The sequence below is a fragment of the Nerophis lumbriciformis genome, linkage group LG06, assembly GCF_033978685.3.
Source record: "Nerophis lumbriciformis linkage group LG06, RoL_Nlum_v2.1, whole genome shotgun sequence".
NCBI classification, from domain to species: domain Eukaryota; kingdom Metazoa; phylum Chordata; class Actinopteri; order Syngnathiformes; family Syngnathidae; genus Nerophis; species Nerophis lumbriciformis.
The window spans coordinates 8,300,951-8,316,031 of NC_084553.2; the positions used below are offsets into that span (position 1 = coordinate 8,300,951).

A 15,081-nucleotide genomic window follows, 5' to 3' on the forward strand; every position below is an offset into this window, starting at 1 on the left:
ACAAATTGTAATATTAGTTATTAGTAATATTGAAGAATGAGAAAAAAAAGCGGAACATTTTGTACAAAAATACAAATGTAAGGAAAAATGGAAAAAAGCAGAACATTTTGTACAAAAAAAAAAAAAAAATTGGCAAAAAATTACAAATTGCAAAAAAACCTTTGTACAATACAAAATTAATACAACAATTATGTGTGGGACATTTTAACGATTTTTATTTTGTAAAAAAAAAATGCTGTGTTTTATAAGTGACAAATTGTAATATTAGTTATTAGTAATATTGAAGAATGGAGAGAAAAAAGCGGAACATTTTGTACAAAAATACAAATGTAAGGAAAAATGGAAAAAAGCAGAACATTTTGTACAAAAAAAAAAAAATTGGCAAAAAATTACAAATTGCAAAAAAACCTTTGTACAATACAAAATTAATACAACAATTATGTGTGGGACATTTTAACGATTTTTATTTAGTAAAAAAAATGCTGTGTTTTATAAGTGACAAATTGTAATATTAGTTATTAGTAATATTGAAGAATGGAGAAAAAAAAGCGGAACATTTTGTACAAAAATACAAATGTAAGGAAAAATGAAAAAAAGCAGAACATTTTGTAAAAAAAAAAAATTGGCAAAAAATTACAAATTGCAAAAAAACCTTTGTACAATACAAAATTAATACAACAATTATGTGTGGGACATTTTAATGTTTTTTATTTTGTAAAAAAAAAAATGCTTCTGCTATTGTGGAAGTAAAGCACCTCCAAATGATTGAATATACAGTAGAGATGAAGTGTCAAGTCAGCAGTTTTCCTCCCTGCATGAATATATCTTTGGAACTGAGCACAGGTTGTTGACTTCGGGGTCAAACAGGTCTCCCCGCGTGAGCCGTGGTTAATGATGGACCGAACGATGGTTGTGCAAATCAAACAAGAGATAAAACTTAACACCAAATAGCACCCAAAGCGGTCGCACCACGCCGTTACATAACCGCCGCGCCTCAAATAAAGGCAGCCGCTCGCAGAGGCGGGACGTGCATCCAGCCGAGAGGACCATGCAGGAGGCCCGCCTGAGACGCGACAGCCTGCTGCTGGCCCTGAACAGCTACAACTCCGCCGCCGCGCGCATGGAGCAGACGGTGCTGCTGCCCAGCCTGCTGAGGGACGTGCCCGGGGGGGACGAGGAGCCCGGCGGGGATCTGTACGGCGACTACCTGATGCTGAAAGCGGTGAAGAGCGTGGTGGAGAGCGGGCCGGTGCCCCCCGAGGACTGCAAGGCGTCCGAGGACGAGACCCCGGAGGCGCTGCCGGAGCCCGACGCTGACCCGGAGAGCATCCTCCGCTTCCACCTGAGCGGCCTCTTGTCCGTCATGGGCCAGCTCACGCAGCGCAGTCAGAGGCTGACGCAGAAATATCTGGACATCATCGGCATCCCCCTTTAAATAAAAATGCATCTTCCTCTTAATTTAATCAAAGTGTATTTATATCCGGTTTAAGTCCCTTTATGCTGGTGCTGCTCCCCCAACAAAGCACTGCAAAGTACAGGGCACTGGCCACTACAGACTGACAAAAAGATCTCCAACAGCTTCCTCAAGAAAAAGAGTCTGCTTGTTGTGTATTTATGAGAGAATAAAACATTCTTCCACTTGTGTTGTGTTTGTACTGAATTATGTACATGGCGAGGGTGTCCAAAGTGCCGCCTAGAGCCCATTTGTGGCCCCTAACTAATTTTTTATTGGCCCGTGAAACACTTTTTTGTTAAAAATTGACAAAAAAAAACATTAAAAAGTACAGTAACAATAAAATGTTGCAATATTGACACTAATAACACATCACTCAAGAAATGATAAAAACGCACAATTAATGAATACATCTGAAGTTGATCTAGATTTAAGCATCAGAATTAAAAATTATATTTTGAATATATATTTATTTTCCTTCAGATCCTCAAGACCTTTTAATGTGATATTTTAAAAACTGTTATTGCTTGAAAAATAACAATGAACCAAAAGCAATGTTGACATTAATTATTTTTCTTTTTAAAAGTCCAATTACTTCACATTAAATATTCCTTTTTTCAACATTTCTTGTGGGGAAAATATTGCGTATTTTGTGGTTTTCCTATCAAATAAAGAGGGTTTTGACAAAAACTGCATAAAACACAAAAAAATAATTAAAACTTTATGGCAACGGATAGATCTGAAGTGGATCTTAGACTTAGACTTAGACAAACTTTATTGATCCAAAGTGCAGCCTGGAGCCCATTTGTGGCCCCTAGCTAATTTTGTAACGGCCCGTGACACTTTAAAAAAATAAAAATAAATAAACATTAAAAAGTACAGTAACAAGAAAATGTTGCAATATTGACACTAATAACACATCGCTCAAGAAATAATAAAAACATACAATTAAAGAATAAATCTGAAGTTGATCTAGATTTAAGCATCGAAATTAAAAATAATATATTGAATACATAATTTTTTCCTTTATTAAATGTCAATAACAATGAACCAAAAGCAATGTTGTCATTAATTATTTTTATTTTTAAAAGTCCAATTACTTCACATTAAATATTCCTTTTTTCAACATTTCTTGTGGGGAAAATATTGCGTATTTTATGGGTTTCCTATCAAATAAAGAGGGTTTTGACAAAAAGTGCATAAAACACAAACAATAACAATTTAAATAAATAAATAAATAAATAAAATAAACATTAAAAAGTACAGTAACAAGAAAATGTTGCAATATTGACACTAATAACACATCGCTCAAGAAATGATAAAAACGTACAATTAATGAATAAATCTGAAGTTGATCTAGATTTAAGCATCGAAATTAAAAATAATATATTGAATACATAATTTTTTCCTTTTTTCAAATGTCAATAACAATGAACCAAAAGCAATGTTGACATGAATTATTTTTATTTTTAAAAGTCTAATTACTTCACATTAAATATTTACTTTTTTCAAAAAATTTTGTGGGGAAAATATTGCATATTTTGTGGTTTTCCTATCAAATAAAGAAGGTTTTGACAAAAAGTGCATAAAACACAAAAAATAATTAAAACTTTATGGCAACGTATAGATCTGAAGTGGATCTTAGACTTAGACTTAGACAAACTTTATTGATCCAAATTTGTGGCCCCTAGCTAATTTTTTAACGGCCCGTGATACACTTAAAAAAAACTAAAAATTAAATAAAATGAATTTTTAAAAAAAAGTACAGTAACACGAAAATGTTGCAATATTGACACTAATAACACATCGCTCAAAAAATGATAAAAACATACAATTAAAGAATAAATCTGAAGTTGATCTAGATTCAAGCATCGAAATTAAAAATAATATATTGAATACATAATATTTTCCTTTATTAAATGTCAATAACAATGAACCAAAAGCAATGTTGACATGAATTATTTTTCTTTTTAAAAGTCCAATTACTTCACATTATATATTCCTTTTTTCAAAAAATTTTGTGCAGAAAATATTGCGTATTTTGTGGTTTTCCTATCAAATAAAGAAGGTTTTGACAAAAAGTGCATAAAACACAAAAAATAATTAAAACTTTATGGCAAGGGATAGATCTGAAGTGGATCTTAGACTTAGACAACCTTTATTGATCCAAAGTGCAGCCTGGAGCCCATTTGTGGCCCCTAGCTAATTTTTGAACGGCCCGTGACACATTTAAAAAAAAAAAAAAAATAAACATTAAAAAGTACAGTAACAAGAAAATGTTGCAATATTGACACTAATAACACATCGCTCAAGAAATGATCAAAACATACAATTAAAGAATAAATCTGAAGTTGATCTAGATTTAAGCATCGAAATTAAAAATAATATATTGAATACATCATTTTTTCCTTTATTAAATGTCAATAACAATGAACCAAAAGCAATGTTGACATGAACTATTTTTTATTTTTAAAAGTCCAATTACTTCACATTATATATTCCTTTTTTTCAACATTTTTTTGGGGAAAATATTGCATATTTTATGGGTTTCCTATCAAATAAAGAGGGTTTTGACAAAAAGTGCATAAAACACAAAAAATAATAAAAACTTTATGGCAACGTATAGATCTGAAGTGATCTTAGACTTAGACTTAGACAAATTTTATTGATCCAAATTTGCCCCTGGCTAATTTTTTAACGGCCCGTGATACATTTAAAAAAAACTAAAAATTAAATAAAATTAAAACAATTTTTAAAGTATAGTAACACGAAAATGTTGCAATATTGACACTAATAACACATCGCTCAAGAAATGATAAAAATGTACAATTAATGAATAAATCTGAAGTTGATCTAGATGTAAGCATCAAAATTTTAAATAATATATTGAATACATAATTGTTTCCTTTTTTAAATGTCAATAACAATGAACCAAAAGCAATGTTGACATGAATTATTTTTATTTTTAAAAGTCCAATTACTTCACATTAAATATTTACTTTTTTCAAAAATTTTGTGGGGAAAATATTGCATATTTTTGTGGGTTTCCTATCAAATAAAGAGGGTTTTGACAAAAAGTGCATAAAACACAAACAATTATTAAAACTTTATGGCAACAGATAGATCTGAAGTGATCTTAGACTTAGACAAACTTTATTGATCCAAATTTGTGGCCCCTAGCTAATTTTTTACCGGCCCGTGATACATTTAAAAAAAACTAAAAATTAAATAAAATGAAATTGTTTTTAAAAATACAGTAACAAGAAAATGTTGCAATATTGACACTAATAACACATCGCTCAAGAAATAATAAAAACATACAATTAAAGAATAAATTTGAAGTTGATCTAGATTTAAGCATCGAAATTAAAAATAATATATTGAATACATAATTTTTCCTTTAATAAACGTCAATAACAATGAACCAAAAGCAATGTTCACATGAATTATTTTTATTTTTAAAAATCCAATTACTTCACATTAAATATTCCTTTTTTCAACATTTTTTGGGGGAAAATATTGCATATTTTGTGGTTTTCCTATCAAATAAAGAAGGTTTTGACAAAAAGTGCATAAAACACAAAAAATAATTAAAACAACGGCAAATGAAACAGCAAATAAAACAAATGGCAACGGATAGATCTGAAGTGGATCTTAGACTTAGACTTAGACAAATTTTATTGATCCAAAGTGCAGCCTGCAGCCCATTTGTGGCCCCTAGCTAATTTTTTAACGGCCTGTGACACATTTAAAAAAATAAAAATAAACAAAAAACATTAAAAAGAACAGTAACACGAAAATGTTGCAATATTGACACTAATAACACATCGCTCAAGAAATAATAAAAACATACAATTAAAGAATAAATCTGAAGTTAATCTAGATTTAAGCATCGAAATTAAAAATAATATATTGAATACATAATTTTTTCCTTTATTAAATGTCAATAACAATGAACCAAAAGCAATGTTGACATGAATTATTTTTCTTTTTAAAAGTCCAATTACTTCACATTAAATATTCCTTTTTTCAACATTTCTTGTGGGGAAAATATTGCATATTTTGTGGTTTTCCTATCAAATAAAGAGGGTTTTGACAAAAAGTGCATAAAACACAAAAAATAATAAAAACTTTATGGCAACGTATAGATCTGAAGTGATCTTAGACTTAGACAAACTTTATTGATCCAAATTTGTGGCCCCTAGCTAATTTTTTAACGGCCCGTGATACATTTAAAAAAAACTAAAAATGAAATAAAATTAAAAAAAATTTAAAAGTACAGTATCACGAAAATGTTGCAATATTGACACTAATAACACATCGCTCAAGAAATAATAAAAACATACAATTAAAGAATAAATCTGAAGTTGATCTAGATTTAAGCATCGAAATTAAAAATAATATATTGAATACATCATTTTTCCTTTATTAAATGTCAATAACAATGAACCAAAAGCAATGTTGACATGAATTATTTTTATTTTTAAAAGTCCAATTACTTCACATTAAATATTCCTTTTTTCAACATTTCTTGTGGGGAAAATATTGCATATTTTGTGGTTTTCCTATCAAATAAAGAGGGTTTTGACAAAAAGTGCATAAAACACAAAAAATAATTAAAACTTTATGGCAACGGATAGATCCTAAGTGGATTTTAGACTTAGACTTAGACATACTTTATTGATCCACAAGGGAAATGTTTGTCAATTCGGTTTAAGTCCCTTTTTGCTGGTGCTGCTCCCCCAACAAAGCACTGCAAAGTACAGGGCACTGGCCACTACAGACTGACAAAAGATCTCCAACAACTTGCTGAACCTAAGCTTCCTCAAGAAAAAGAGTCTGCTTGTTGTGTATTTTTTTAATAATAATTAAAAAAAACCCATTAAAAAGTACAGTAACAAGAAAATGTTGCAATATTGACACTAATAACACATCGCTCAAGAAATAATAAAAGCATACAATTAATGAATAAATCTGAAGTTGATTTAGATTAAGTATCGAAATTTTAAATAATATATTGAATACATAATTTTTCCTTTTTGTAAATGTCAATAACAATGAACCAAAAGCAATGTTGACATGAATTATTTTTCTTTTTAAAAGTCCAATTACTTCACATTATATATTCCTTTTTTCAAAAAATTTTGTGCAGAAAATATTGCGTATTTTTATGGTTTTCCTATCAAATAAAGAAGGTTTTGACAAAAAGTGCATAAAACACAAAAAATAATTAAAACGTTATGGCAACGGATAGATCTGAAGTGATCATAGACTTAGACAAACTTTATTGATCTAAATTTGTGGCCCCTAGCTAATTTTTTAACGGCCCGTGACACATTTAAAAAAATAAATAAATAAATAACATAAACATTAAAAAGTACAGTAACAAGAAAATGTTGCAATATTGACACTCAGGCCCGGCCCTAACCAATCTGGCGCCCTAGGCAAGATTTTAGGTGGCGCCCCACCCCCCCACCCCCCCTCACAAGAAACTGAATAGCTTTATCTTTGACCTTTTTTTTTTTTTTACTTACAACTATACCTAATATATAAAGGGGTGGACAAGTGACTATTACCTGCAGGGCAAACATTAGCTAACCAGAAGGCAATAACAATGTAAACAAAAAACACCTGCTTAAAAGATCTAATACCTGAGGAATGTAAGGTGGGAGTACAGTAATTACCTAACGTTACATTATTATTTTCCATAACAATTTAGCCCCCTCCACAATATTAACCCGACGTTAAAACAGAACTAGCTATTTATTGATTAGCAATTGCCGAATCATGTAACATTAGCTTAATGCTAAAAAGCCAGGTTACTATCACATTCTGTAACAGACAAATAATTTCATGTAGGCTAACGTTACCTACCTGCTAACTCTGTCTTTTCTCGTTTCTACTCCTCTTCTTTTCTCTTTTTTCTTCCTTGGGCACCTGACAGTTTTGGCCGTTTTGACATCTTGTGTTGATTTTTTGATGTGGTGACGTCCAAAAAGAGTCATGATACGGTAAGGGAGAGAGGGGGGGGAGGGCGTAATGTTGTAACAAATAATATTTCTATTAAACAGGCTTTACTTTGCATTTTAATTAACGTGGGATTATTTTTTGTATTTAGAAATAATAGTACCAACTTTCTTTCTTTTTTTTTTTTTTTCTCCAACATTTGTGGCACTGGCGTGGCGCCCCCTGATGGACGGCGCCCTTAGCATTTGCCTATACGGCCTAATAACACATCGCTCAAGAAATGATAAAAACGTACAATTAATGAATAAATCTGAAGTTGATCTAGATTTAAGCATCGAAATTAAAAATTATATTTTGAATATATAATTTTTTTGAAATTAATTTTTGAAAGTAAAAAAAAATATTAACTGACTTATTTTATAACACTTTAATGACTGAGACCTTTTTGGGTCCTCGAGATTTTGAGATTTTAATATATGCAAATTATTGATACATTTATTTTTATATATTTATATTTATTCATATGACTTATTTTATAACCGTTTTATGGCTGAGACACTTTTGGATCACTGGGATCTTGAACGTAAAAAAAATATATATCCACCACTTATTTATATGTATATATTTTTATATATTTATATGACTTATTTTATAACACTTTAATGACAGAGACCCTTTTGGATCCTCGGGACCTTGAAAGTAAAACATTATATATATATATATATATATATATATATATATATATATATATATATATATATATATATATATATCCATCCATCCATCCATTTTCTACCGCTTATTCCCTTTGGGGTCGCGGGGGGCGCTGGAGCCTATCTCAGCTACAATCGGGCGGAAGGCGGGGTACACCCTGGACAAGTCGCCACCTCATCGCAGGGCCAACACAGATAGACAGACAACATTCACACTCACATCCACACACTAGGGCCAATTTAGTGTTGCCAATCAACTTATCCCCAGGTGCATGTCTTTGGAAGTGGGAGGAAGCTGGAGTACCCGGAGGGAACCCACGCAGTCACGGGGAGGACATGCAAACTCCACACAGAAAGATCCCGAGCCCGGGATTGAACCCAAGACTACTCAGGACCTTCGTATTGTGAGGCAGATGCACTAACCCCTCTGCCACCGTGAAGCCCATATATATATATATATATATATATATATATATATACTGTATAAAACTTATTCACACATTTAGTTGTATTCGTCTATATTTATGTACATGATTTAATTTAGAACAGTTTGATGAACGAGACCCTTTTTTATCCCTGTGACCTTGAAAGTGAAAAATTTAATAATGATAAAAATCTTATTATGTACTGTATTTATTTGTATGCATCTGTATGTATTTATATGACCTAATTTATAACCCTTAAATGACTAACACCGTTTTGGATCCATTGGACCTTAAAAGTAAAAAAAATAAAATAAATAAATATATATATACATATATATATATATATATATATATATATATATATAACTTATTTATATATTTTCATTTTTATATATTTATATTTATGTATATGATCTCTTTTATGACACTTTAATGACTGAGACCCTTTTGGGTCCCCGGGACATTTAATATTCACCAAAATTGAGAGAAGCCCTAAGAGTTACAATATATATATTGTATCGGTTTTGGAAATAAAAATTATCAAAATGTTTTTTTTCTATTTGAACAACAAAATAATGAGTAATGTTTATTGCAGTTGAAGAGTCACTGTGCTAAAAAAAAGGGTGACTCTCAACTGGTGGGTCGCAAGGAGAAAACATTGTAATTTCCCAGTGTCCCTGAATGGGCCTCACCATCTCGGGGAATGTTGACCCTGAGTGAGGACTCCCAGGTATGACGTTTTTATGCCCAATTGGAACTACTCGCTCATTTTTACACTTACTGGAGATAACCAAAATGACATTTTTATGCTTAAATTGTTTTGAATTTTACTTGTTATTATTGGTTCTGTCAAATGATTATTTAAAAAAAATAAAATCTGATTCATCACACTTTTGAATTTGGATTAATGGCAGCTTATTATTAGTTTGCATCATTTAAATGAACATAAAGTGGAGCTTCAGTTTTGGTAATATTGCCCATTATTCACAATGCCCATGAGAGACAATAATGTTTTTCTCCTTTGTTACGAAAGAAAACTAAAAGAAGGCCATTGGCCTTGACAATATCCCCTCCAGATTCCTCAGGGACTCGCCTCAATCATCACACACATAATAAACCTCTCAATTAAACAAGGCCAAGTTCCAAAAGATTTCAAGATAGCAAGAGTAACTCCCCTTTTTTTTTTTTAAAAAAAGGAAGCAAATTAGAAGCTGGTAACTGGCGACTTGTTTCTATTCTCAGTTCCATTTGGAAAGTAATGGAAACAATAGTTTATGAACAGGTGGATAGATACCTTGCCACTAAAAATATATGGCACCATCTTAAGAAACGTTTACAATTAAAAAAACACAACAAGAATACAATTATAGTCAATATTTCAGAATAATTATCACCAATAGTCTGACATTGAAATTATTCACATTTTATCTTATAACTTCTTTCTGACTGTTTTTTGAAAAAAAATCCAAATATATGAGAAAAAACAGTTGGAAAAAAAGTACTATAATACCAAGCCAGTCTTTTGAGTCACAAATATATAAATATATATATATATATATATATATATATATATATATAATTACATATATATCATTTTTTATTCAAATACAAATTTAAAAATTACATTTAATACCAAGCCAGTCTTTTGAGCCACAAATCCCATCTCTAATATGTATGTATGTATACCTGTATATATATATATATATATATATATATATATATATATATATATATATATATGTATATATGTATATATATAATTACGTATATATAATTTTATATTCAAATAAAAATGTAAAAAAATACATTTAATTAAAGACTATATATATATATATATATATATATATATATATATATATATATATATATATATATATATACTGTATATATTTATATATATATATAATTACGTATGTATAATTTTATATTCAAATAAAAATTTAAAAATTACTTTTAATTAAAGACTATATATATATATATATATATATATATATATATATATATATATATATATATATATATATATATATATATATATATATATATATATATATCCATCCATCCATCCATCCATTTACTACCGCTTATTCCCTTTGGGGTCGCGGGGGTCGCTGGAGCCTATCTCAGCTACAATCGGGCGGAAGGCGGGGTACACCCTGGACAAGTCGCCACCTCATCGCAGGGCCAACACAGATAGACAGACAACATTCACACTACTTATATATAATTACGTATATATAATTTTATATTTAAATACAAATTTCAAAATTACATTTAATTAAAGACTATATATATACATATATATATATATAATTACGTATGTATAATTTTATATTCAAATAAAAATTAAAAAATTACTTTTAATTCAAAACTATATATATATATATACAATATTATGTTAGACCCACTCGACATCCATTGCATTCGGTCTCCCTAGAGGGGGGGGGGTTACCCACATATGCGGTCCTCTCCAAGGTTTCTCATAGTCATTCACATCGACGTCCCACTGGGGTGAGTTTTTCCTTGCCCTTATGTGGGCTCTGTACCGCGGATGTCGTTGTGGCTTGTGCAGCCCTTTGAGACACTTGTGATTTAGGGCTATATAAATAAACATTGATTGATTGATATAATTTTATATTATAATAATAATAATAATAATACATTTTATTTATAAGGCGCCTTTCTGGGCACTCAAGGACACCGTACAAAATCAAAACAATAAAATCTAATTGGATAAAAACAACAACAATAATAATAACAACAATGATAGAGAAGATAAGATGATTACAATGAATAAGCAATCAGGAATAGGTGTGTTTTGAGTCTTGATTTGAAGAGGGATATTGAGTCTAAGTTACGAAGGTCTGGTGGCAATGAGTTCCAAAGATGTGGGGCAGAGCGGCTGAAAGCTCGGGCACCCATGGTGGACACTTTAAATAAAGGGACAGTGAGATGGATGGATGAAGAGGATCTTAGGGAACGTGAGGGTGTGGCGACATGGATCAGGTCAGAGAGATATGATGGAGAGAGCTTATGGATGGCTTTGAAAGTGAGGAGAATTATTTTAAAGTGGATGCGATGTTTGACGGGTAGCCAGTGGAGTTGCTGCAGAACAGGGGTGATGTGCTGGATTGAAGGGGTTCTGCTGATTATCCGGGCTGCAGAGTTCTGGAGAAGCTGAAGTTTGTGAAGTGACTTGTGAGGGAGACCAGACAGGAGAGAGTTGCAGTAGTCCAGGCGAGAGGTGACCAGGCTATGGACTAGTATGGCAGCAGTAAGGGATAAGGGGTAAGGGACGGGCGAAGAAGATTAATGTTCCGTGGATGAAAGTAAGCAGACCGGGTAATGCTTGAAAGTAGAGTGTGCTGTCGAGGATGACACCCAGACTCTTGACTTGGGAGGAGGGTGACGAGAGAGAGGAATTGCAGAGTAATGGACAAGCTGTTGGTTTTGGCGAGAATGGTTTTTGTACCGACAAGTAAGATTTCGGCTTTATTACTATTACATTTTTTTTCTTCAAAATTACATTTAATTAAAGACAATATATATATATATATATATATATATATATATATATATATATATATATATATATATATATATATATATATATATATATATATATATATGTATAATTGTATATTCAAATTAAAAACATTTAATTACATTTAATTAATAATATTTTGTATATATAATCACATATATATATATATAATAATGTATGTATAATTTTCCTTTTAAATTGAAATCTGAGTTTGTTTATTTCTATATATATACTTAAAACATGTATATAAATCATACTTGCCAACCCTCCCGGATTTTCCGGGAGACTCCCGAAATTCAGCGCCTCTCCCGAAAACCTCCCGGGACAAATTTTCTCCCGAAATTCAGGCGGAGCTCAATGCGGACCTGAATGATGTCAGGTGCGCAACACCACGTAAATCTTTGGCCAACCAAAAAAGTAACCCCAGTACGCTATAGCCAACATTCACCAGGAGATGGCAACAGACAAACATAGATCACTCTATTACATTCCTCCCCTTTTAGAAATGTATAGAAGTTACTCAAAATAAATAAACAACCCAACCAAAAAATGCAGCAGCTCAATTAAAAAACTGTACTTAAGCCACATTCTTTTCTTTTTTTTTTAGTACTGAACTCACCAGCAGATGACATGGCACCCCAAACCATCACTGATGGTTTGGGTTGGTTTGGTTTGCATTTCCTTTGGAAATCGAGGTCCCAGAGTCTGGAGGAAGACAGGAGAGGCACAGGATCCACGTTGCCTGAAGTCTAGTGTAAAGTTTCCACCATCAGTGATGGTTTGGGGTGCCATGTCATCTGCTGGTGTCGGTCCACTCTGTTTCCTGAGATCCAGGGTCAACGCAGCCGTCTACCAGCAAGTTTTAGAGCACTTCATGCTTCCTGCTGCTGACCTGCTCTATGGAGATGGAGATTTCAAGTTCCAACAGGACTTGGCGCTTGCACACAGCGCAAAATCTACCCGTGCCTGGTTTACGGACCATGGTATTTCTGTTCTAAATTGGCCCGCCAACTCCCCTGACCTTAGCCCCATAGAAAATCTGTGGGGTATTGTGAAAAGGAAGATGCAGAATGCCAGACCCAAAAACGCAGAAGAGTTGAAGGCCACTATCAGAGCAACCTGGGCTCTCATAACACCTGAGCAGTGCCAGAAACTCATCGACTCCATGCCACGCCGCATTAACGCAGTAATTGAGGCAAAAGGAGCTCCAACCAAGTATTGAGTATTGTACATGCTCATATTTTTCATTTTCATACTTTTCAGTTGGCCAACATTTCTAAAAATCCCTTTTTTGTATTAGCCTTAAGTAATATTCTAATTTTGTGACACACGGAATTTTGGATGTTCATTTGTTGCCACTTCAAATCATCAAAATTAAATGAAATAAACATTTGAATGCATCAGTCTGTGTGCAATGAATAAATATAATGTACAAGTTACACCTTTTGAATGCAATTACTGAAATAAATCAAGTTTTTCAAAATATTCTAATTTACTGGCTTTTACCTGTATATATGAAATACTTGACTTGGTGAATTCTAGCTGTAAATATACTCCTCCCCTCTTAGCCCCGCCCCCAACCACGCCTCCGCCCCACCCCGACCACGCCCCCCATCCCCCGCCCCCCACCTCCCGAAATCGGAGGTCTCAAGGTTTCCAACCAATCTGGCGCCCTAGGCAAGATTTTAGGTGGCGCCCCCCCACATCGGCAGTGAAGTGTATAAACTCACAAGAAACCGAATAGCTTTGTCTTTGACCTTTTTTTTTACTTAAAGAAAGCAAATTAACAATCAGAATAGTTAACAAGATAAAAAAAATATGAATAAATAAATGAATGCAAAAAATAAAAAATGAATATATGAAATACAATATTTTTTACATACATATTGCTTAATTAACATTAATGATGTGCACTTTAACAACTAGGCTTACAACTATACCTAATATATAAAGGGGTGGAAAAGTGACTATTACCTGCAGGGCAAACATTAGCTAACCAGAAGGCAATAACACCTGCTTAAAACATCTAATACAAATGTCCCTGAGGAATGTAAGGTGGGAGTACTGTAATTACCTAACGTTACATTATTATTTTCCATAACAATTTAGCCCCCTCCACAATATTAACCCGACGTTAAAACAGAACTAGCTACTTATTGATTAGCAATTGCCGAATCATGTAACATTAGCTTAATGCTAAAAAGCCAGGTTACTATCACATTCTGTAACAGACAAATAATTTCATGTAGGCTAACGTTACCTACCTGCTACCTCTGTCTTTTTCTCGTTTCTCCTCCTCTTCTTTTCTCTTTTTTCTTCCCTGGGCACCTGACAGTTTTGGCCGTTTTGACATCTTGTGTTGATTTTTTGATGTGGTGACGTCCAAAAAGAGTCATGATACGGGAAGGGAGGGGGCGCACCGTGCGGGGGGAGGGGGGGGCGTAATATTGTAACAAATAATATTTCTATTATATAGGCTTTACTTTGCATTTTAATTAACGTGGGATTATTTTTTGTATTTAGAAATAATAGTACCAACTTTTTTTTTTTTTCTCCAACATTTGTGTCACTGGCGTGGCGCCCCCTGATGGACAGCGCCCTTAGCATTTGCCTATACGGCCTATGCCACGGGCCGGCCCTGTTGGCAAGTATGATATAAATGAAATAAGTTCATTAAATTAATATTTTATTCATTGCATTTGAATGTAAGTAAACCGCGACCCCAAAGGGAATAAACGGTAGAAAATGGATGGATGGATGGATGGATGTTTACATTTGGTTTTCATTTTTGTTACTCATATTTTAATCTAAAATGTTATGATGTGATTTAAATATAAAATGACCTCATTACTCTGATATCATTTGACTAAACTATATAGTTTTTCATAAAAAAAAGGAACATGATGTAATTACTTCAACTTCTTTTTGCACTGTACGTAAAAGTACTACAACTCCCGTCATCCCTTGCGGCAGAGTCAA

The 15,081-nt window shown here is 32.5% G+C and overlaps 1 protein-coding gene across 1 annotated transcript; it reads left to right on the forward strand.

The window, feature by feature from the left end:
- Window positions 1–1,006: 1,006 nt before the first annotated feature.
- thrsp (thyroid hormone responsive) lies at window positions 1,007–1,642 on the forward strand. Its single transcript, XM_061963460.1, has one exon. The coding sequence runs from the start codon at window positions 1,049–1,051 to the stop codon at window positions 1,433–1,435; it is 387 nt and encodes a 128-aa protein (XP_061819444.1). The 5' UTR covers window positions 1,007–1,048; the 3' UTR covers window positions 1,436–1,642.
- Window positions 1,643–15,081: the final 13,439 nt, after the last annotated feature.

Coding starts and splice junctions, on each gene's coding strand:
- thrsp (XM_061963460.1), top strand. CDS start 1,049: ATGCAGGAGGCCCGCCTGAGACGCGACAGCCTGCTGCTGGCCCTGAAC.